This window comes from Cercospora beticola, chromosome 6, assembly GCF_033473495.1.
Source record: "Cercospora beticola chromosome 6, complete sequence".
NCBI lineage: Eukaryota > Fungi > Ascomycota > Dothideomycetes > Mycosphaerellales > Mycosphaerellaceae > Cercospora > Cercospora beticola.
The window spans coordinates 2,908,139-2,929,537 of record NC_088940.1 but is presented as its reverse complement, the minus strand read 5'-3'; the positions used below and the strand labels follow the sequence as shown (position 1 = coordinate 2,929,537).

Sequence of the window (21,399 nt, the reverse complement as noted above, 5' to 3'; positions counted from 1 at the left end):
ACGGATCTCACGTGGTGAGCACACACGCACACCATCAAGAAGTGTGGTAAAGACCAGGTGAGGGCAGACGCAGCAGAAATGCTGTCATTTGCAAGTTCGCGACCGCTCCGGAACTTGCTGTAGGGGCGGGGACCGAGGATTGCAGAACAGCTTTCCCCAGTTCGCTGTCGATTGGCAGTACCAACTATAACCTTCGGAGATACAACAACGCCGCATACTTCAAGTCAACTGGAGCCACCGAAGAGACCCAGCAGGAGAACACACGCAGTGCCCGCTGGAAACCTCATACGACAGCGAATCCGGTTAAGTGGGGGCACTCGTGCTTGCCTCTTCAGCCCATCACGAAGACTGCTTTCTGGAGAGTGTCGATGGATCTTGATTTTTGCTCGAGTCGTGCCTGCCGTAGAGCAGGATGCTGCTTGCATTGATACCCTCGCCTTCCCTTGGCTTCGACATCTTCCACGCTTGTTGTGCACCTAGTACAATTGCGATTCTCATGGAACACGCCCAGGCTTCAGCATTCACAGCAATGAGAAGCAGACTAGACACGAGGAGGGAAAAATACTGCCTAGCACGACCGTGGTTTCGATGGGGAACGCCCTGGCTTTGATGCTGATTGAGGTAGGAAGAAGATACGCGCGAGGTCGAGAGCAGACTCACTAGCACGACCTCAGTTATGACGAGACGTCCTCTGGCTGTATCACTCATCGTGACGGGAAAGGAATAAGCATGAGGTAAAGAGAAGATCGCCGATCCCCTTTATAATGATGATGAGACACGCCCTGGCTTTATCATTCATCGCGATGGGGAGAGCATGCCGATGAGGCAGAGTGGGCTGACCTGGCATGATCGAACATCAAGATGGGCATACATTGACTTCAGGGCCCGTCATGGTGGGAAGAGCATGACTGTGCGGAGTGCATTGACCTGGCATGATCGAACATCAAGATGGCGCATATATTGACTTCGTGGCCCCTCGCGATGAGGAGAGCATGACTGAGCGGAGTGCATTGACCGGGCATGATTAACGTCAAGATGGAGCACATATTGGATTCATGGCCCGACTTAATGATTCTCGTTGTCGCTGAGAGGTCTGACATGTTTGGAGCTTCGAAGGTTGCATTGCCGTGATCAATGGCGCAAAGACGAGATACATGCTGTGTACGATACACTCGAAGCGCGAGCTGGAAGAGAACATCCACCCAACCGAGCTACTCTCTAATGCTTCTGTTGGTGGCTTCGACCCTCGTGGTCTTCGTTGGCGTGCGTAGGATCCTTCTCGTTGGCTAGCCGCATGATGGCTTTGTTGTGACACTGCAATGACCAGCCCCGGGAAAGGGCGTTGAGCGGAATGTAGATGCGCCTCATTTTGTCTGTTCGGGCCCCTTCTACTGAGCCATATTTGGTCTCGTCTTCTCTCTGCTCTCGTGTACATCTTCATCTTGTCCCTGCACAGTTTGTCGAGGTCGCGCTTATTCTCTGGAAGATGCCCCTTCCGAATCATCCATGCGATGTCCTTGTTGTGGCAATGCAAGGTCCAGCCCCATGACAAGGCGTCGAGCGGAGTGTAGATGCGATGAAAGAACATGCTACTGGCCTGATACCAATCCGCCGGAAGACGCCAAGCTGATATGAAGGCATCCTTAGGTTGCATGCCCACCATGCCAACAGTTCCATCGGCGACAGTCTCCGCGAGCGAATCCATTCCCTCTTGTTGAACATAGTAAGGTCCCCGCCAAGGTGCACATGTTGCGTCTTCGAAGAAGAAATAGCTTGCAACGTGATGGACGTAACGCTGGCACTCGGTGTGTTTGTACGTGTCCTGTAGCTGCTTCCCAGCGTCACCGCTGGTCCACATATATTCCGCGCCTTTCGAAAGTGATGCAGTGGCTAAGCCGAACGGACAGCCGGGACAAGGCCGGTAAAGACCGCTGTGTTGGTAGGTCGGTAACACCTCTTTGTCGATGTGGCTTGACACATAGCGACTGTAAAGCTCGGGCCAGCACAGTCGTGTGTTGCAGCCAGGATGAGGGCAATCATGGTATTGCCAAATGATCTTGTTGTAGGGCAGGAGACATGGGCGAAGGGATTCCGTTTTGCTGACAATCGACGTCTTCGGATCCGGTTGTGGGAAGAGACACTGGCTGGCTGTGTCTCCATGAGCCGAGCAGCGGCCGTTATTGGAGCAAACCGCTCGTTCTGTTTTGAGCTTGGCACTCTCAATCTCGTAATGCAGCACATGTCTGTATTGTGCGTCGCCTTGGAGGTGAGACACTGTGGCTTTGAACTGGTCCTTGTTCCCCTTGCGGGTCCAGTCTCGAGCCATGTCGTCGAGCTTGTCTTGAGTCAGGCGCTGCAGACCGATCTGGAGGATAAACACAACCCTAAAGCGCAAGTGTGGCTTTCCACACTCTGGACAAAGCACTGTTGGTGGAAGGATGAAGCAGAAGTCCACATCTTGTTTCACTGTCTTACTCTTGTCCATGATTGGGAGCAGACGATATCTGAATGGCAGCGTAACATACTGATCCACTCCCTCCCAGAGCTCGAGCATCTTGCTGACACCACATGGTCCGTGATAGCCTGATATCCAGGAGTATTCCCAAGCACGGAGTGTGCATGGAACGAGGAAGTCTGAAGAATGCCGCATGAGTGCAGCGTAGAATGGAAGCTCTTGCACATGCTCTTCGTCAAGGCTCATGGCGTTCCAAATACCCATGGCCTCGTCGACAAACTCTTCCCGCTCATTTGAAAGAGTGAATGTGGTGGCGGATCTTGATCGACATCGGAGTCCTTGTGGAAGGTAGGCGCCGTTTTGAATGACCTCTGCGCGAACAGCTTGCGATCTTCTTCTGACATGTACGAAGCTAGAGCTGAAGTACGGACTGCACTCGGAAGAGCCCTTGTGTCTTCTTGCATGCAGTACAAGGAACCGTGAGTGGTGAAACGAAACAGAAGTCAACGTCGTCCTCTGCTTTAAACCTGGATTTGGCCTTGCCGAGATTGAGACGATCGCCAAAACGCAGAGTCACATGGTCCTGTACGTTTCCCAGACTTACATCAGCTGATGAACGACATAAGGGCCGCGGTAGCCTGCCATCCAGGAATACTCAAAGGCCCGCAGAGTGCAAGTGTGGATCAAACGTAGGTCCAGAATCAAAGCAGCGTAGCATGGGAGTTCTGGGACATTGTCGTCATCAAGACCAACCGCGTTCCCGATGCTAATAGCTTGATCTAAGCACTCGCTCCACTCTTCCTGGACCAATGAATGTGAGGCGGGATCTCACTCAGGTCTGAGATCTCAGAGAATGCTGGTTGCTCCCTGAATTTTCGCTCAGCGAAGATAGCACGGTTCTCATCTGACATTCTGCATACTCTGTTGTCAGACATCCATCGGTGAGCCTCACCTTGAGACGGATGTGGAGTTGCGCCAGAAGCAGTGCCGTCATTAGCATAATCGTTGCCATGAATCTCCTCATATTCCACACGGAGTGTATGTGACTCCTTAGAGTCAGAGCTCCTTAAATCAGTTTCGGAGTCGGAGTTGTTGTCATTCGAAGCGGGGTGTGAAGCAGTTGCTGGCGAACAGCTGCACGCCGTTGCTTCGTCCTCGTTGTCCGGGTCTAGGGCAGATTCCTCGTTCCATTCTGCTATTGGCCTGGAATAAGCGGCGCGTTCAATGGAGTAGTGTTTGCCAGCAACTTCTTCCTCCTGGGTAGTGATATCCAACTTGTTGACGAGTTCACTCGGAGCATACATCCCCTTAACAGCCCAAGTGAAGAAGAGAGCCATGTTGCCCCACTCTCCCCAGTCTAGGGCATCAGAGCGACTGAACAAGGCGTTCAGTCGTGTGCGCTTGACCGCCATCTCTGCCGGGTCCCAGTCTTCTGGTGTCATGGTCTGCTTCCTCCGAAACACGATGTCCAAGAAATTCTTGAGGCTCTTCATAGTGTAATGTCGCTCCCGCCAGCCGTATGATGGGAAGAACTCTCTGGTTTTGCGTGCGTTCCCCGCTGGGACGAAATGCGGGTCGTCAGTAGCGGTATCATGCTCACGCTTATGGTGTCGCCTATCCTCCTTGCGGGCCTGGCCCGCTGAACTCTGACTCTCCGACGCTCCCTGGAACCTGTGTGGCTTCACCATGCTGGCGATAGTGTGATCAACAGCGACGGTGGGTTGTTGGGCAGATTCTGAATACCGATGAGCAGGTGTTCTGGGGTGAGGCGGAAAGGATGTGAACGAGCACCAAGGCTGTGGAAGGCGCGCGCTAAGTCCGCTGCTGCCCGACAAACTTCATTCCTTCCATCGCTGGACGCAATCGTGGGGACCATCCTTACATTACACTCACTGACAACAGGGCGCAGCTGAAGCTTCTTCGGTTGCTTGCGACCATCGTGGCGGCCATCCTGAGATTGCTTTCACTGTCAATATGGAGCTCAAGCCGAAGGTGGAGTTCCTTGACGGCCTGGCAACTTGGAATAACAAATACATACCTTGAACGAGCATACTCAATGCAACTCGAATATTCGAATATGTTCTCTCTACATCGACCGCGAAGGCGATCGGTGGACAGATGATGAAGATCGAGAAAGTGTATTGCCGCAACGGAAATAGGACGTGACAAGCAAAGTCGCGCGAGCAAAGCCGCACTTGCATTGCCTCCGCTCCGCTGTTGCTTTGCAATTTGAACTCCTTCTGTTGCGACAGAGTTGACTAGATCTTGAGAACGTGAGATCCGGTGCGATGCCCCTTCTTGACTACCGATCGTGCCGAGTTACATCGCTTCAGCTTTGCGTACATCCTTGATAAATGATTAGGTTGGATGATACCCCATTTTGAGGCACAGTCGTGCCGAGTAACTCCACTTCTACTATTACCTCAGCTTCCTGCCTTATCCACGCGGGTGGTCAAATCAGGAATGTCTCATTTTGGGGCGCGGTCGTGTCAGTGTGCCTCACTTTATCGTGATGCCCACTTCCTGGATCCACGATCAGCGGTATTTGTATAATTTATGCAAACAGCTCAAACCAGCATGGGCTAAATGCGCTAGCGTGCGTTCTTAGAACATCTGCCTATTTCTCATCTCCACCGGCAGGAAGACGAGCACCAACGCGCTCACCCAAACACCACCGGCACCAAGCCACAAGATACCAGCGCTCTCAGTTGCCAAGTAGTGTTGGCCGGCGAAAGGCGCGACAATACCGGCAATTCTGCCAAGACACGATAGCATACCGCTCGCGGAGCCCCGATAGGCTGTGTCGAAGAGTTCGGGCGCAGAAGCGTAGAGGACGGCGTTGAAGAACTGGGGGCAGAATCGTCAGTACTGGAAGAGTCAAACATGAAGAAGGGTAAAACGAACCGTTTGCATGATGTACTGAAACGCGTTCAGTCCGACCTGGAAAAATCATCAGTGTCATAGCACTTAAGGCATGCATTGTCCTTGGCGCAACTTACGTAGCCTGCTGTTGTATAGACTTGGGTGTACATCGCCATCGCTAGACCTTGTAGAATAGCTGAAATAACGAGCGACCATTTTCTTCCGATCAGTGGTAGTTGCACTGAGAATAATCCCATGACTGCACCGACAATACCGGGGAGGTATCTGCGCAAAAAGTCAGCCAAATCACCCCAAAATCGAGAATGAATGGTTTAACATGCATATAAATATAATGTCGATATGTGGTAACGACGTCGCCTCCGCCATCAGGCGATACCTCGTTGCGGAGGAGAATAATGGGCAGAAATTGGCCGGCCAGGTTGAAGGACCAATAATCTCCCATATAGGCAACAGCCAGCAGCAGGAAAATGAAAGTCTGGAGCCGGTTTGTGAAGAGAGCTTTGAGATTGTCGAAGGATCGAACGAAGCTCTTCAGAACCTTCTTCGTGGTCTGTTTGGTATTCAATGGGCCTTTGGGCTCCGCTGAGTCTCTCGAGTCGATGGTGGTGGTCTCATCAATGGCACGGAACATTTCCACAGTCAAAGTTGGCGGAGGTGCCTTGTTGAACTTGGCAATCTTGTGCAGAGTTTCGATTGCCCGCTCTTCGTGGCCTTTGCTGAGCAGGAATTTAGGTGTCTCGTGGAACCGGAAAACGAAGAATCGAAGGAAGAAAATGGCCAGCGTCATACAACCGAGGATGATGACAAGATAGCGCCAGCCCATGTTGCTTGCGACAGTGCAGCATGTGGAGCTGTTTCTTGGCTCGCCATCCGCAAGCGTAGTGCACCCCGGAAGGTCGGTACTGCATCGCCATGCCGGCTTTGCAGCGGTGCCAAACGCGATGGCGGAAGCGACGACAACACCGATCGGCTGCCACAGGGACAAGAGCGTGACGAAATTGCGGCGCTTTTGGGGTAAGTATTCCAGGGCAATCGTCGCATCAATGGGAATGTTGCCACCAAGACCGATCGAGGCCAGGAAGTAAATGCCACAGAATGCGTTGTAGTTAAACCTGGGTGCAGCCTAGATGTCCAAATGTCAGTAAAGCTCTGTCAGGTTTTGATCTGCTGCGTACACACCAGCAACAGTCCGAAGATACTTGTGATCAGGCAAGTCAAGTTGAAAGCCCACTTCCTGCCAATGACATCCACAGCCAGTCCCCAAGTGAAGGCTCCGACTGCGAGTCCGGCATTGGCCAAGCTGTAAAGCCTTCCCGTTTCGCCGTCAGGCACGCCGAATTCCTGGTAAATGGCCGTTGCGATCAAGCCCACACCCTGCGACCAGGCAAGGTCGAGGAAATAGCCAAAACCGCAAAGGAACCAAATACATATCTGATATCTTCCGAACCCAAAATTGTCGATTTCGGCATTTATCAAGGCGGCCTTTTTCTCGAATGCTGTAAGCGGCGCGTGGGCGTTACCGCTCAGGATATCGCGAAGGGAAATTTGGGTCGTGGTAGGGTTTTCGATCCCTTGGAGTGTCTCTTGGACATGCTGCGTCGCGTTCTCGGTTTGGGCGCGTTTCTCGCTCGAATCTGCGTCTGAGACTCGGTCGCTTCCTTCGCCAGAATACGGAGGAGGCGCCGTTGTTATGTGACCTTTTTCTTGATCCATGATGTCATGAAGTTGGATTGTGGCACGCGATCAAGCCTCCTCAGCCCTTTTCAATTTATGGACAGCCGCGGTCGCACAAACAGCACGTGTCGTGAAGACAGCCCGCGAAAGGTGAATGGGAGAAGAAGGAAATACACCGGTGAACAGGACGAGATCAGAGTGAGTGGAGTGGGTACCATGGTGAGCTCTTTAAGCTCGCGTGGCAAGATCTGAGGACGCGCAGCTGAAGATACGCGAGAAGCATGCTCTGGGCCACTCTGCCTCTCACTGGCTGTGAACGGAGTCTCCAAGCCAAACCTATGCCGCGTGCCCACTAGCACAAAGGCTAACAGAACGAGGTTTTGTGTGTGAGGATGGAGCCAAAATCTGGGCTTTGTTCATTGGATGCTGCAGGCGGTCATTGATCCGAGAGCTGCATTCCTGTCAGCTGGAAGAGCTAACGTCGTTTGCGGCGCGCAATGATGGCAGAGTGTGTCATGTACTATGCGCCAATGTTGGTAGCGAACTGCCAGACTTCCGTTATCTTGTGCTGCCATCGAGTGGCCACTGGGGCGGCTTAGAAATCGAGCATCCATATGCAAAGACCCGGCGGCGAGGGAAGAAGACAATTTGCAATGGATGTCGAGGATGTGAAGTTCTTGGTAGCATCTGGGTTTACCAGAGGAATGTGTCGCTTCATCCGGTGTGCCGGATTGAAGTCCAACAATGCCAAGACTGCTGTTGCTCCGAGCCCCTCGCGCCTGCAAACCTTCTCGAAGCCGCCACAACAACATCACACCTCGCGTCTCCCACCTCCATCTGCACCGACCGGCCACGTTTGATCACAGAAACTGGAATTTGAAGTCACTTCACGAATAACAGGGATAAAACAAACAGTATCACCGAGATGGTCATGGACGAGATACAACACACCTGTCCAATGCTGGTCTATAGGCTTTCTGGAGCTCTCAGCCTCATGCAGCATGCAGCACATCCGTACCTTACAACTTGGCCGCTTCGGATTCCTCCTTGTCAAGGTAGAACCTCACAGTATTGTGCCACATATGGTCGAAGCCTTGTTCACCTCCCTCTTTGTGAGCCAGACCTAACAGCTTTTCAGCCGGAAGCGCTTGCACTTCGAGAGGTCCAAGCTGCTCAAGGCCGCGCGAGCCTACTCGCTGTATGAAGCGCTCTTTAGGACTCCAGCTTTTCCCTGGTGGCTCGCCATGGCAGTATCCGATGATGAGATGTCGCCAGGCTGAGACACCTTCGCGCATTTCTACAGGCAATTGGTCCTCGTAGGGGCCCAAAAGCGAGACAACATCCCACGTATGACTGGCGCATTGATTTTGTGGCAGTGGTCCGGGCCAAGGATTGGGAATGTCGAATGACACCATGTAGCTTTCTGTTGGTGAATCGCTCGCACCATTGAGCATGCTAATCGCTGGTGCATAGAATCCTGCATCAGTGACAACCTGCCCGATCTTCAGCAAGGCGTCCTCATCGGAGTCGATGGCACTGATGCCGTAAATATTCAGCATGTCTTCAGGGTGCTTCAACTGCTTCTTGCAAGTTGACTCAAAAGAAGCCGCCCTCTTCTGGCGATTCTTCGCGTGCTCCACAAGGTATGAGATGGATCCATCGTAAGTACAAGAGCTGATGATTTGCGATTTGAGCCAAGCATTCGGCTTCAAGGTGTTCGCGTGGCGCATTGTTGCCCAGTCCTTGTCGGGAACCAGTTCTGTTTCTGAGCAGAAAGATCCATGAAGTGCTAAATCACGAATAGATTCCACAGGCACATCCAGAAGCTCACGGGCGACATCTTGTGCAGGGCGTTCTTTTGCATCTATGCCAAGACTTTTGGCCTGAGAACCGTAAGTTTCTTCCTTCCTCGCGAATCGACAACGAAGGAGCAGGCACGCGGGAAGAAAATTGCCAAACGCGACTTACCATCTTACAGAACTCGACATGATGCTCTTCTGGACTTTGCACTGAGATTATGCTACCGGACCCGGACAGAACGGCCGATTGACGAAAAAGCGGCTCCTTTCTAGGATTGCAATTGTGCAACTCCAAGCTTGCAGCACCTGCAGATTGTCCAATTGCTGTGACATTCTCCGGATCGCCTCCAAAACCCGCGATGAACTCTCGGATCCATTCGAAGGCCAACAGCTGATCGTACAGTCCATTGTTGGGCGGTAGCAGTTCCTCCGCTTCTGGAGAGTGCAAGAAACCTAATGGACCGAGTCTGTAATTGATCGACACAAACAACAGCGGTTTTTGCGATGCAAGTGCATCTGCACAAAGCTTGGTGGGATCATAATAATACCGCTCACCAGAAGCAACTGCAAGAGCTCCACCATGTATGAACGCCAGGACAGGGATCTTTGACTCTGACTTCAGTTGCGTCTCAGGCACAGTCAGAGTCACTCGAAGGCAGTCCTCTGATTGTGTCTGAGTTCTGCTAGGCTGCTCGGGAAGCTGATTCCATTTGAGGTCTGTCTCGATGCAATCGAGTCGCTGGATACTGGAAGGTCCCCATTGAGACGCATCGAAGCAAGTGTCGCCGTTGTTCCGTGGCAGCTCTTTCAGAAGACGTGCCCGGGCGAAGCGTCGTGAAATAGCAGCATACGGAATCGACCGAAATTGCACCAGTCCGCCTTCGACCTGCTGGCCCAGGATCGGACCCAGGTCCGGGTGTACGTGTCGATACATATCTCGTCACGAAGATCCAGATAGGCTGATGAACATGCCGGCTGTCAGCTTCATAATGAGCGCCTTCTGAGGTTCAAGAGGAACAGCTGAGCTCACATGAAGACTCCACTCCTCCATCGTGTGAAGCGGGCGCAGTCTTGGCTGCTGCTGTGCAGCGTCGCTTGACACTCGTTTGCATAAGCGACCCACGCGTGCTGTCACGAGGGATGACGATTATCTTGCACACTACAATCTGGTGCGTTGTTGTTGCTGCTAATCGGGGCCGATTTTGTGCAGCACGTTCAGCCTTCCACTGGCAAATTTGGAACCAATCGTCGCAGGCTTTAGGAGGTACTGATGCAACTGAGCTTCTGTACTACTTACATCGACATGCAGTCCGGATCTCTTGCCCAGGGTCTGGCTCGGTGGCAACACAGCACAATTTCGACGATTGGATGGAGACACCACGGCCGCGAAAGTGGGATGTGGAAGCGCCACGAAACGACGATCATGAGTGCATCTTGTCACATACACGAGTGTACTGAATGGAGTCTTTTCTGGCAAACAGCATCTCCTGCCAACGATTAGCAGCGCTTCGAAGAGTATGATCATAAATCGGGCGCCGTTCAGAGTCGCCTTGCTCATGCGTCCAAGCGAGGCGATGAGTACCATCTCGCACGACAAGGGCCTTCCGCCACAACTCCTGCATCCTTTGGCCTGGCGATGGCAGACTTATGAGCATACGTGGAGTGCGAACGTGCGCTCAGCTGCTTGTGACGGCCTTGGTGGAATTATATGACTTTCGCACTCGCTGCTCCACAGCGAAAGCGGACATGACTTTGTCCCAACAGATCGTTCGCTTACCATGACTGACCCTTTATCTATCTCCGTGGCGGCTCTAGCGTGCGTTGGGGCCGCTGCTACACTGACCAAGACGATACACAAGCTCATTCTGTTACAAAACGCCCCACAAGAGATTTCAGAGCTAGCAAAGGAAATCAAGACGATCCAGACGCACCTGGAGGGCTTTCACGAGGTGGTGAAAGAGCGCGGCAACGCGCACACCACCATTGCTGCAGCTTTACCGATCGACAAATGCATCAACGACGCACAACAGAAGACTACTCAGATCAACACTTTCCTGGAGACTAACTTGTTGAAAGAGACCTCGTTGGCAACAAAGAAGCTGAAGAAATCTGCCTGGCTCAAGTGGCAGTCTGAACTCCGTCGCCTGAAACAAGAGCTGCGAGGTATGTGAGCATACACCGGCGTCGCGCACGTGAAGGCAGATTTGCAGCCAGTCCGTTGCTGATCTTGACATCAACAGATATCAGGGTCGAGCTTGGAATCAATATCAACTTATTCAACGCGTATGTCATTTACAGTGTCGACGACAACCCAACGCACTTGGAGTGTGGGAACGCTGATCTCATTACAACAGGATCTCCGTCCGTCGCAATGAAGTTCTCATTGAGAAGCTTGCCATCGATGACCGGGACATGCACGCCAAACACAACAAAGACCTGAAAGCTCTTCATGAAGAGCTTTCGCAGCAGCGGCCTGCGCTAGCCGCAGAACTAGCACTGCAGCTGTCAGAATTCAAAGGTGCATTCCAAGTCTCATTGCTAGAAACCGTGGTCGCCTCAATGAGTCGTCGAGAGTCCAGTTCTTCAGATGGCCTGGCCTCCGATGGCGACTCAGTTGCTGCCTCTGCAAGTCAGAGCTCTTCAAACGCCTCCACTCTCGTCCCATTCAACGATCCTTCGGCCGACTTGATCCTGGCTGGCCGAAGGCATTCTGAGACGTCTTTCGCACAACAACCGGAGGGAACACTCCATGCACAAGAGTTACGAGCACGCAGCTGGTCTACCGGCAATGCTCATTTTCCTGATGATCACCTTATCCACGGATCGACCTCTTCGACTGCGCCAATCTGGCGTTCCGACAACGATTCGTATGCTACGGGACATTCGTCAAAACAACCGACTGTTGGCATACAACTCATGCAGCGCTTGTCGGGCTGCAGGCCACTCTGCCCTTGTCATTGCCATCATGCTTTCAAGTTGAGGACTCCCGACGTGCTACGCAATGTCACGGGCCAGGTTCTGGTTGACTATTCGGGTATGGGCTACAATGTCACATGCAACGAACATGCCTGTGCGAAGAGGCAGAAAGCCGCCTTAAGGATTCAATACCACTTCCCCATGTGGTCCTACATTCAAGGAGTGCTTACTCTCGTGTCGAGGATCAATGGCGCGCGTGGACCAGAGAAAATTCTCAGACTGTCAAGGTTACGTCCCGGACTGCACGAAGTGTTCATTCAAGTTCAGAGTAGGTTTACTTGATTTCGCTCCCATGTTTTCTGGATTACTACATTGCTGACTTACTATAGGCGGAGACAATGGGCGTCTTCGGCAAATGTTCGAGAACGGAGAAGCTTCTCCATACGATGCTACTGATACCGGCTGGACATTACTGCATTATGCACTGATGGCGGGACAACTGCACACCGCCAAATTCTTGACAGACGCTGGTGCTGACCCACATGCTAACTCCCTTCGAAATGAGACACCTTACTCCATAGCTTGGAATCGCCTCTTGGCAGGTGGCCTTAACCGCGAGTCTGAACTTGCCCTTCGTTCCATTTTCAATGACACCGAACAGCTGGACTCACGGCGGTTCACCATGCTTCACAAGATTGTGCTCGGATTGTTTGGGAGGGGCCTGCGCGAAGAACTAGAAGCCGCAACAGCCAGCATCAATGTCAGGGATGGCACTGGCTACACGCCGTTGGCATGGGCCGCTGCACGTGGCGATAAAGACTCGGTCCAAACGCTGCTTGAGTATGGAGCCTCAGTGACGATGACCAACAACGTACACCACCAGCCAATCCATCTAGCAGCCCAGACTGGCAACGTAGAGACAGTTCGGACGCTGATCCAGCACGGCGCAGACATCAATGCCCGAGCGCAGGACACCCTCATGTCGCCACTGCACGAGGGCGTCGGGACGAAGGACGACCGAGAACACGTGCAGGGCCTCATTTATCTCGACGCTGAAGTGGAAGGTCTCGACTTTTGCGGATGGACGCCACTACACTGGTGCTGCTGGCGAGGATATCTCCAAAACTTGACAGCCCTTCTCGATTCAGGTGCAAATGTGCATGCTCGAACGAAGGATGGCAACGCACCGCTCATGCTTGCCGTGGCAAACAACAGCGTCAACTGTATACCGGCTCTAGTAGCCGCTGGTGCAGAGACAAAAGTCGTCAAGAACAATGGATGGAGCCTTCTGCATTATGCTGCAGTCGGAGGCAAGGTTGAGACATTGCGAGCGCTGGCTAAGGCCGATCTTTCGAGATGCGACTTGTACAACCAGCGCACAGTCGATACGAAGCAGTCAGTTCACGATATGTTCTCGAACAGACTGGCAGCTCTGGAACATCGACCAGACGAACTCCGTGAGATTCAAGACGCCTGGGACGTTCTTGTCGAACGAGTTAATTCGAGTTTTGCTACCAGTCGGCGGACCAGTACTTCTTCTTTGGCCAGTACGAACGATAGCGATTTTGTGGATGCTTGTAGCGACTTGGCTGACCTTTCTCTGCATGATGGGGAAGAGTGATGACTGATATCAAGACTTTGGGACATCAAAATCTCATTGGGATCATTCGTTGGACCTGTGCTAATATCTGGTGCCTGGGTCACTATATGTTCAGAACCCACTGTACCCGGGTCACATCTACCTCGTCGCCACATTCGCAATATGGTTCGCCGCAGCATTGGCATATCTCGATACAACGTTCGAATGCACTGCACCATCATATGGCTCGATGTTCTCCGCACAAACACGATCACCGCGATCACACCACTGCAGCAAACGGCTCGAATATCGACTCAATTCTGGAAGGCTGAAGTCTGTGCGGCCGAGAATCCCTTCCCCATCGGTTGCAGTGCCGCGGTTGTAGGCTTGGTTGGCGGCTTGGGCTGGGTCGCCGAAGAGGGCAACGCCGCGGACTGTGGACACAGAAATGTGAGCAAGAATTATGAGAGTTATTCGACGAATAAGGCTTACTGTTTCCTCGCAGGTTCTCCTTCAAAGGTGGATTTCCAAATCCACTTCCAGCCAATCCTGTCGAGCACGCATTCGCGCCTTGGCTATACCCGAGGAGGACAATTCGCTCGTTGGGACATTGGTTTACTCTCGCTTCGATCAATCGCTGAACTTCTCGAATACCTTCTCGTACAGAGAAAGGATAAGCTGGAGCACCAAAGTCGATAATGTTGGCTGGGTAGACAACACTGGTGAAAACTGAGCCTGGAATTCTTTGCCCGATGAGCTGGACAACTTGAGAAAGACGACCTGGGCCTTGTGGTTCGCCGGATCCGCGAGCGACGATCATGTAGACGCCTGAGGCGCAAGAGCTTTGGCGCTTGGAGATATCGAGTCCCGCGAGAACTTCTTCGGCCGTGAGCTCTGTCGCTGAGGTGATGGGCGTGAGATCTTCTTCGGAGATTGGTGCTGGTGCGAAGGGAGCTGTGTCGATTGGGCTGAAGCCGGCTTCGATGATTTTGTGCTCGTCGGAGGCAGTTGGGAGGGCTTGAGCGATTGCCGCGAGGGCGACGTTCAGGTAGAGGGTGGAGCGGACCATGGTGGTTGCTGTATAGGCAAAGAACTGGCAGATTCGCAGGCACGGCACGATGGGAGTATGTTTGAATTTGAATCACGGCTCCCACCTTTTATACCCTCTCAACAACGCCGAAAGGAAGCGTGTGAAGCTATGTTAGTCGTTCCATAGCGTCTTGACTACTTCGAAAATCTACAACCTGCGGTCTGCAAGAACGCGAACGTTCACGAATTCGCATTCTTGTCCTCGCAGGCGTTCGCCTAAGCAAGCTGAAACAGGCAGGTGAGCAGATTTTAGCTGACTTAGTGCACCAGTATAGCTCTTGGACAGTCGTGCTGTTGTCCAACGACGTTTCAGAAATTCGAACGCGTGGGCGACGATCTGTGAAGATCTTGCGGGGCGGAATTTAGGTCTTGGAAAATTAGAATTGGGAAAGGCTTGGGTGCATCGGGCCAAGAGCGCGGTTGTGGTAGATCTTTGTAAATAGAGTTTTTATCGGAGCTTGAGGAAGCATGCAGGACTGTGGTGTTGCGAATTTAGCGAATGCTGCTGGGTGGTTCATCTGGGCTTTGATGGTTCTGGTTATGGTCGCTTGTCCTGTTCACTTCACTTCATCGTTGTTTCAGCGCATTGGCCAGATTGCCAAGAAATCCTTCAGTCAACAATAGCGATTTGGGCCTCTTAGCAATTTTGCTGGAATTGAATGCTCATGACAGTGGCCCTAGATTTGCAAGTGTACCGAACAGCTGCTTGAGTTCAAAAGTGTGGCTTGTCGGTCGTGTCGACGTTGACGTTTTGTGCTGAGGAAGCATGCGTATTTCGGGCTGCATTGCTCACCGCATTGCTGTGAAATCAATTCATGGTCAAGTCCTGTGAGACAAAGACCAGGTTCGGAAATTTGCAGTCGCACGTACTCAAATTCTCTCGCGGATATGGCCCGTAGGATACAGGAAGGGATCTTCATCTTTGACCTGTTGCCAATATTGATACACAGCCTCCAAGAATTTAGAGTCAACGTCCGCTTTATGGTCCAAAGCGGCCGGCAGGTGGCTCAGAACCCAACAGCGCGCGGCCAGTATTTCCTTGTCCACTTTCGGCAATTTTAGTACGCGTGTTACGTCCTGTTGGGATCTGGCATGCGTCTGAAAGCGTTGAAAGTCTTCGTAATACTGGCCGCGCCCGAGGCTAGCGAACAGCAGATAAGCCACATTGTCGAGATCTTCCTGGTGTAGCTCGATATCGAATGCCCAGCTTCCATGACTATCGGGCGCCATAAGATCAACTTTTTCCTGAAAGTCTAATTCCTCGTAACGCAACAAAACTTGAATCAAGACGTCCTCAGGGGTCATTGTGTAGTCCGCTATTAGTTTAAGCTCATTGAGCTTTGCCCGCATATCCGGTAATCCAAGCAGAGCGAACACTTTATCTCGGGGATCGAGACACCGTCGATCCCGGCTAGATGTCAGGTAGTTGCTTAATATGACGCCAGGGCTGAGGATGTCCGCCATCGCTTTAAGAGCGACCTGCTTGTACCACCAGTCCCAAATCAGGTTTTCGTAGTTCTTGTTCACTGCTGGCCGATTTAAGCCCTCATCTTTGAGTTTGTCCAAAGCTCCAGCAAGGCCCATAAGTTCTGCCAGTGAACAGGCACTGCTTGCGGTTTTCAAACAGTGATTCCGACCCGGAGTTGCTAACATCACTTCCTGATATGTCCACATCCTCTGGAAGTAATCATGACAGTCAAGCAGGCTATGTCATTGAGAAGTTCTTCTGTGGTCCGATATGCGCATGTGAGACGAACGCTCTCCACTTGCTCCTTCGACACTGACATAAGATCGTCCACAGTCTTATAGAACGGACCTCCTAGAATCTTGTACAGCGCCCTCGCTACCGAAAGAGCCCTTTCTATTGGTGGAGCCACATCTCCAAGCCAGGCGATGACTTGACCGGCCCGCTCGTAGATGCTCCACATGATGTTGACCTGAGCCGACTTCTCTTCTATGTTCGCTTGATCAATGCACACGGCATCAATCCACAAGAAGGTGTACATGTCTGGGCGGACATGTGCTGCTGTGATGTAACACACAAAGAATCGCAACAAATTCCCGGCCACACTGATGTTTTGGTCATCGACTTGAATATGCCCTACTGGTTTCGAAACTCCCCAGCAATACGACAGAGCGGTATAATCAGTCCCCTCGATTGGGCAATGAACCAGCTCGCACCTTATGTCGTCTGTCCGGCTATTTGGCAGGATTCGAAGCAGGCGTATTGTATTCGGTTCGAGAGGTCTGTACTTGTAAGGTTGCCGCATAGTGAAGGAAGGAGCAGTCGGTATTGGCAGAAGAACCAAACCAAATCGTGTACTATCTCTGTCCAGATGCTTCTCGAGTATCGTCGAAAGCTTCGGGGTTCAGCAGGTGCAGGTGCAATGCTCTGCTCCGCAGAAGGAGGAAGCGTCGGATCACACTATCTTGTTCCTTCCGAGAATTCGTCCGGCTCTGGCAGGTACAGTTTGAAATGGAGACAGGTCCAGTATACATGCAATGCGCAGAAGATGTTGCGAGAGTTGAGGAGCGACTTGTCTATGTTGCCCAAGTAAAGTACAGCGAGGCTGAGTCGATTGTTACACGGCCGCGGGCTACGCAGAGACTGCGCCACCTCTCACAGATTTTGCTGGCCAGAAGATACCAACGGACACGGTTCTGGTCAGGAGTCAGAAGGAGAAACAGTGAACGCAGCCACCTTCTGACTTGGAATCGTCCTGCGAAAGGTTGACTGAGACGGCTCAGAATCTGGAAGGTAGTTTCGCGGTCAACGAGCTTTGAATGGTTGGTTCACGCTTGGTAGTAGGAGTGACGAGTGGTGTACCCTTATCCTAAGCACCTCATCTCGGCGACGGCGACAGCGTCTGTGACAGTAAATTCTGGCAAGGCACGAAGTGCTGCACTCGTAACTTAATTTTAGCGATCGCATTGTCCAATATTCCTACACCAAGTGAGTACCGTATCAATCCATCAAGAACTTGTTCCAGCATGAAGCCACTCGTATCCCCTCAAGCACACAACAAATCCCACTTCATCGCCACCAGCACCCAACACTCCACTCCCAACGACCTCTCCCCTTCAGCCCCTTCACCACCATTCTTCCCCACCTCCTTCTCCCAAACCCCATCAAACCCCCTCTCCCAACTCTGCGCATCCCCCCTCTGCCCCACAGCCATATCCAAAATCCTCTCCATCTCTCCTCTCAACCTCCCCAATTCCTCTTTCCCTTTAACCTCAATCCTCCTCTCCGAAATCCTAATCTTACCAACTTCAAACCCCGCTTTCTCCGCCATATCTCTAATATCCTGTTCCGTAGAAATATACCCTTCGTCGAAAGAGGAAGTAGAATTCCGGCGGCTGGAAGTCGAGAGGATCGACGAGAGAATTGAAGCAAGAGGATTATGTTTTGTGATTGTGATCACGGCTATGCCTTTGGGGATGAGGGAGTAGAAGATTTGTTTGAGGAGAGGGAGGGTGTGAGTGTGGTGGTAGATGTTTATGTGGGCGAAGGCGTGGGTGAGGGAGTCGTCGGAGAGGGTTTCGGATTCGGAGAGGAGGGTAATGTTGGCGATTTTGGCGAGAGTTGGGTCGAGGGTTTTGGGAGGGAATTGTGGTTGGGTTGGAGAGGTGGGCGAGCTTGCGATGTTGGATGGGCTGGAGGGTATGGAGATGCTTTTTGGGAGGTCGTGAGAGGAGTCTTTGAGCCAGGAAAGTAGCGTTTCGGCCATTTCGATGTCGGAAACGGATATCTTGGACGAGCCATTGAGATTGAGCTTGGGGAAGTGCTCTTGCCAGATAGACTGATAGAAGGCCTGGCGAGCAGGCGCGAGCGCATTGGTTATTGATTCTGGAGTTGAGGCCATTGTAGGTTGTTTCTTTTGTTCTTTCCCTTCGTGCTGGTATACGTGAAGTCGGTGATGTTACATGCTTCGAGATGATCAAGCTGTGCCACCAAACAACCTAGAGATAATTGTCCTTGCTTTGTGTTTCAGCGTGGAAGCAGTCAGTCAAGATGACAGCATAGCGCAATGTCCGGGATCCATAATCTCTATCAAGCTCAAGCTTGTGCTTGTGCCTCACTGACCCCTCACGACGTGCATGGTGGTCAGCGGGGAACCAGGGTCTCGGCAGCAGTGCAGTAATGCGTGGAATGAAGTCCGCCTTTTGGAAGTGAACCTTGTAAATGCGCTGTGATCGCAAATATCATGATAAATGCCATCAGCTTTCGAAGCTGTGCATTTGCTGGATTCCCGAGTAAACAGTCGAGAAAGGGTGGCGGCACCCTTTACAAAAAGTCGCATGTGTACAGTACTGCTACCCATGCCGAACGAAGAGAAACAACATCCAGACGCCCTGCTATGCCTTTGCCGAAATGCTCATATGCTACCGTGAATCGCAAATCTAGGTCTCCACATCTGTCGACTGTCATTCTTCGACTTCTAGTGCTCACGGCAATGCTCCTCCTCAGGCTTCTTGATACACATCTTTCTCGGGATCGCCGGGATCTCCCAATCTACCTCTTCCATGATGGCATATGCCTCGAATGGTGCTCCTAGAGGTTTCTGCATTTTCTTCTTCGTCTTGGTGACTTTGTCGAACTGCTCGACCTCCTGCCAGAACTGCGGCTCGAAGCCTTGAACGGACGCCCAGGCCCGGATCAATGCTCGCCAGTAGCACGCCTCGGCGGCCGGGGTGAGATATCTCTCGCGGAAAGTACGTCTTGCGTTGTCCGCGATGGTTTGCGGGCTGTTGCTGAAAGAAGATGGATGCAGAAGTCGTCTCATCTTTTTGTTGAGGTCACTGTAATCCCTCTCCACGTGGACGTAGTTCTGTTCCGGTCCATGGCTAATCAATAGATGATGATACAATTCGACCCAGTCGAGGTCGTGCGAAAGCAAAACTGAATGACAGTTGAGCAAGAACTTGAGCCGGCCCGAATACGAGTTGCCTTCTGTTTGTGCGAGGAATTGGTACGCGCAATGATCTTGCATCGTTAGGAGGTTCTCCTCGATGTCCGCCGGGTTGTCCCAGTGCAGAGCTTTGACATCTGCCCATGGCTGACCTTCAGAGTGGTCCACCAGTCCTTGCCGAACGTCTTTGGATCCCACGTCGAGTGAGCCCCGCCACACGACCTTTGGTATTTTGTCCTCGAACAAGCTCTCCGTGCGCTCGAGCACACTCTGCAGTTCCTGATACGATCGCAAGCCAACGTCCGGCCAGCCCCAAAGACCAAAGTCAGGCATAAGCCAGAGCGAAGGCTGATCTTTCTTTCTCGTGTATGCCCATGTCGTCTGGTTGCCGGGATGCTCGAAGTCGAGAGCAAAGTCATGGACCACGAAGGTAAATTCGATATTCGGCAGCTTGGTCGGAGAAGCAGAAACTGCGCGGTGGAGCGCGTGTAGCGTCGCCAGCGCTCGAGGTCGCGTGTTCCCGTCTGTGATGCCGCGAGGATCGATTATGTAGAGCTGATTGTCATAGATTTGCGCCCTGACAATGCCATCCTCTTTCCAATCGGCTTTGGTCTCTTCTTCAGTTATTGTTCCTGCCACCTCTTTTCTGTATTCCACCGCGCGGTCAATCTCTTTAAACAGATCCGGAAAAGCCGCGCCACACTGTTCCTCCGTCAAGGCATAGTTGCGCCCGTGCTCTTTGTAGTCGTAGGTCCAGGACTGATGCGCATTTTGAGGAGGAGGCGCAGGCTGCGGTACCGTCAAGGTGGGCTCGTCTTTGTGCGTTTGCTGGCTCTGAATGTATTCGGCGGCGGAGTCGATGTAGGTCTGCGCAAATTCGGGTGTGCCTTTCGTCGTCGTCCAAAGAATTAGTGCAGCGCTGATCAGCAAGAGCAGGGTGGCCCACAGGGCTATCGTGCGCATGATGGTGACTGCGAAGTCGAAGAGAATTGCTGCGGATTAGCGAGATAGCGGGTCGCCGTCATGCTGTGCTGATGAGAAACGGAGACATTGAAGCAAACAAAAAGTTGTCGTCTTACTCGTGCTTCATGATGGCGAGGGCTCCCTACATCATGTCAAACACTTGCCTTATCATCGCCAGTCTTTTACGAGCCAGCCCGGTTTTCGCGCTCGCTCCCCTGGCAGATGATGTCGCCATCGTGCCTGCTCCGACAATTCTCCAGCTGACGCGGCCAGACTGTGGTGAAAACACAAACACATCGCGAACATCAATTTGAAGTCGTGAGACGGAGTGGAAGAATTCCAGAGCAGCGGCACCGCTCATTATATGCCAGGTTCCTTGGCTGAGATTATGCTTTCTTGGGTTGCGGCTCAAACGGGTCGATGGTCGTACCAAAGTGCATGGCGGAGCTAACATGAAGCTTCGTTTAATGAGTAGGTAAGACAAGCTGAAGGGAAGACGAGCATCCGAACTAGACTCGTCGACCAAGGCGTGCTGTAAGCGTTCGTTTGGATGATGGATGAAGGCAGCGAGTCTGCACTGTACCTCACAGGACTACTCAGTAGACGGACACAAGTCATGCACGTCAGTAGCTTCGGAGACCGTTCCGGCTGGACCCTCCGCCATGCGAGTGAAGAAGCATCATAATCAATCTCTATCTCCCTGAACGCATAAGTATTTGCTTCAAAATGGCGACGCTCGTCCGTCAACCGAGTCTGATGCATCAGAGTACACAGCGAACCACTTTGGCGCTTTCACAATTCCAAGCGAAAGAGAGCACTCCACAGTCGTGGGGTAGAGAACCTTGGGATGGGGATCACAAAACTCGCGATTCGCTGGCTTCTCCGCTCAGAAGCATGTAGCATCGTGTGGCATTAGTATGAGATTGTCGTGAAAGTTCTCCCACACATCTAGACAACTACAGCTGGGTCTCAAGACTCGAAAACATGCAGTGTTCGTACAGAACGGGACATTGATTAGGACTACACAACGCCATCAATACCTTTTCCAGACCAATTTTCGATACCAACCTTTCATGAACACCGCGAACACACGTTCACCCTGCGTCTATAGCACTTCGATATTCAAAT

The 21,399-nt window shown here is 52.1% G+C and overlaps 8 protein-coding genes across 8 annotated transcripts; 1 reads left to right on the top strand and 7 right to left on the bottom strand.

Annotated features, from left to right (window-relative positions):
• Positions 1-1,030: 1,030 nt before the first annotated feature.
• Positions 1,031-4,143, bottom strand: RHO25_010194 (uncharacterized protein; the record flags this gene model as incomplete). Its single annotated transcript, XM_023601712.1, has 3 exons — positions 1,031-2,885; positions 3,060-3,234; positions 3,288-4,143. 3 exons carry the CDS (start codon positions 4,141-4,143, stop codon positions 1,031-1,033), a joined length of 2,886 nt encoding a protein of 961 aa, XP_023453526.1.
• Positions 4,144-5,059: 916 nt separating this feature from the next.
• RHO25_010193 (uncharacterized protein) lies at positions 5,060-7,051 on the bottom strand (the record flags this gene model as incomplete). Its single annotated transcript, XM_065603259.1, has 5 exons — positions 5,060-5,302; positions 5,360-5,395; positions 5,455-5,602; positions 5,659-6,461; positions 6,518-7,051. 5 exons carry the CDS (start codon positions 7,049-7,051, stop codon positions 5,060-5,062), a joined length of 1,764 nt encoding a protein of 587 aa, XP_065459331.1.
• Positions 7,052-8,031: 980 nt separating this feature from the next.
• RHO25_010192 (uncharacterized protein) lies at positions 8,032-9,745 on the bottom strand (the record flags this gene model as incomplete). The annotated part of the gene is made up of 2 exons (XM_023601710.1): positions 8,032-8,895; positions 8,981-9,745. 2 exons carry the CDS (start codon positions 9,743-9,745, stop codon positions 8,032-8,034), a joined length of 1,629 nt encoding a protein of 542 aa, XP_023453532.1.
• An 844-nt stretch (positions 9,746-10,589) lies between these two features.
• RHO25_010191 (uncharacterized protein) lies at positions 10,590-13,348 on the top strand (the record flags this gene model as incomplete). The annotated part of the gene is made up of 4 exons (XM_023601709.1): positions 10,590-10,974; positions 11,052-11,094; positions 11,166-12,055; positions 12,117-13,348. The coding sequence occupies 4 exons, from the start codon at positions 10,590-10,592 to the stop codon at positions 13,346-13,348; spliced, it is 2,550 nt and encodes an 849-aa protein (XP_023453531.1).
• Positions 13,349-13,465: 117 nt separating this feature from the next.
• Positions 13,466-14,375, bottom strand: RHO25_010190 (uncharacterized protein; the record flags this gene model as incomplete). The annotated part of the gene is made up of 2 exons (XM_023601708.2): positions 13,466-13,740; positions 13,799-14,375. 2 exons carry the CDS (start codon positions 14,373-14,375, stop codon positions 13,466-13,468), a joined length of 852 nt encoding a protein of 283 aa, XP_023453530.1.
• An 890-nt stretch (positions 14,376-15,265) lies between these two features.
• Positions 15,266-15,979, bottom strand: RHO25_010189 (uncharacterized protein; the record flags this gene model as incomplete). Its single annotated transcript, XM_065603258.1, has 1 exon — positions 15,266-15,979. One exon carries the CDS (start codon positions 15,977-15,979, stop codon positions 15,266-15,268), a length of 714 nt encoding a protein of 237 aa, XP_065459330.1.
• A 1,427-nt stretch (positions 15,980-17,406) lies between these two features.
• Positions 17,407-18,261, bottom strand: RHO25_010188 (uncharacterized protein; the record flags this gene model as incomplete). The annotated part of the gene is made up of 1 exon (XM_023601707.2): positions 17,407-18,261. One exon carries the CDS (start codon positions 18,259-18,261, stop codon positions 17,407-17,409), a length of 855 nt encoding a protein of 284 aa, XP_023453529.1.
• A 576-nt stretch (positions 18,262-18,837) lies between these two features.
• On the bottom strand, positions 18,838-20,271 carry RHO25_010187 (uncharacterized protein; the record flags this gene model as incomplete). The annotated part of the gene is made up of 1 exon (XM_023601706.2): positions 18,838-20,271. One exon carries the CDS (start codon positions 20,269-20,271, stop codon positions 18,838-18,840), a length of 1,434 nt encoding a protein of 477 aa, XP_023453994.1.
• Positions 20,272-21,399: the final 1,128 nt, after the last annotated feature.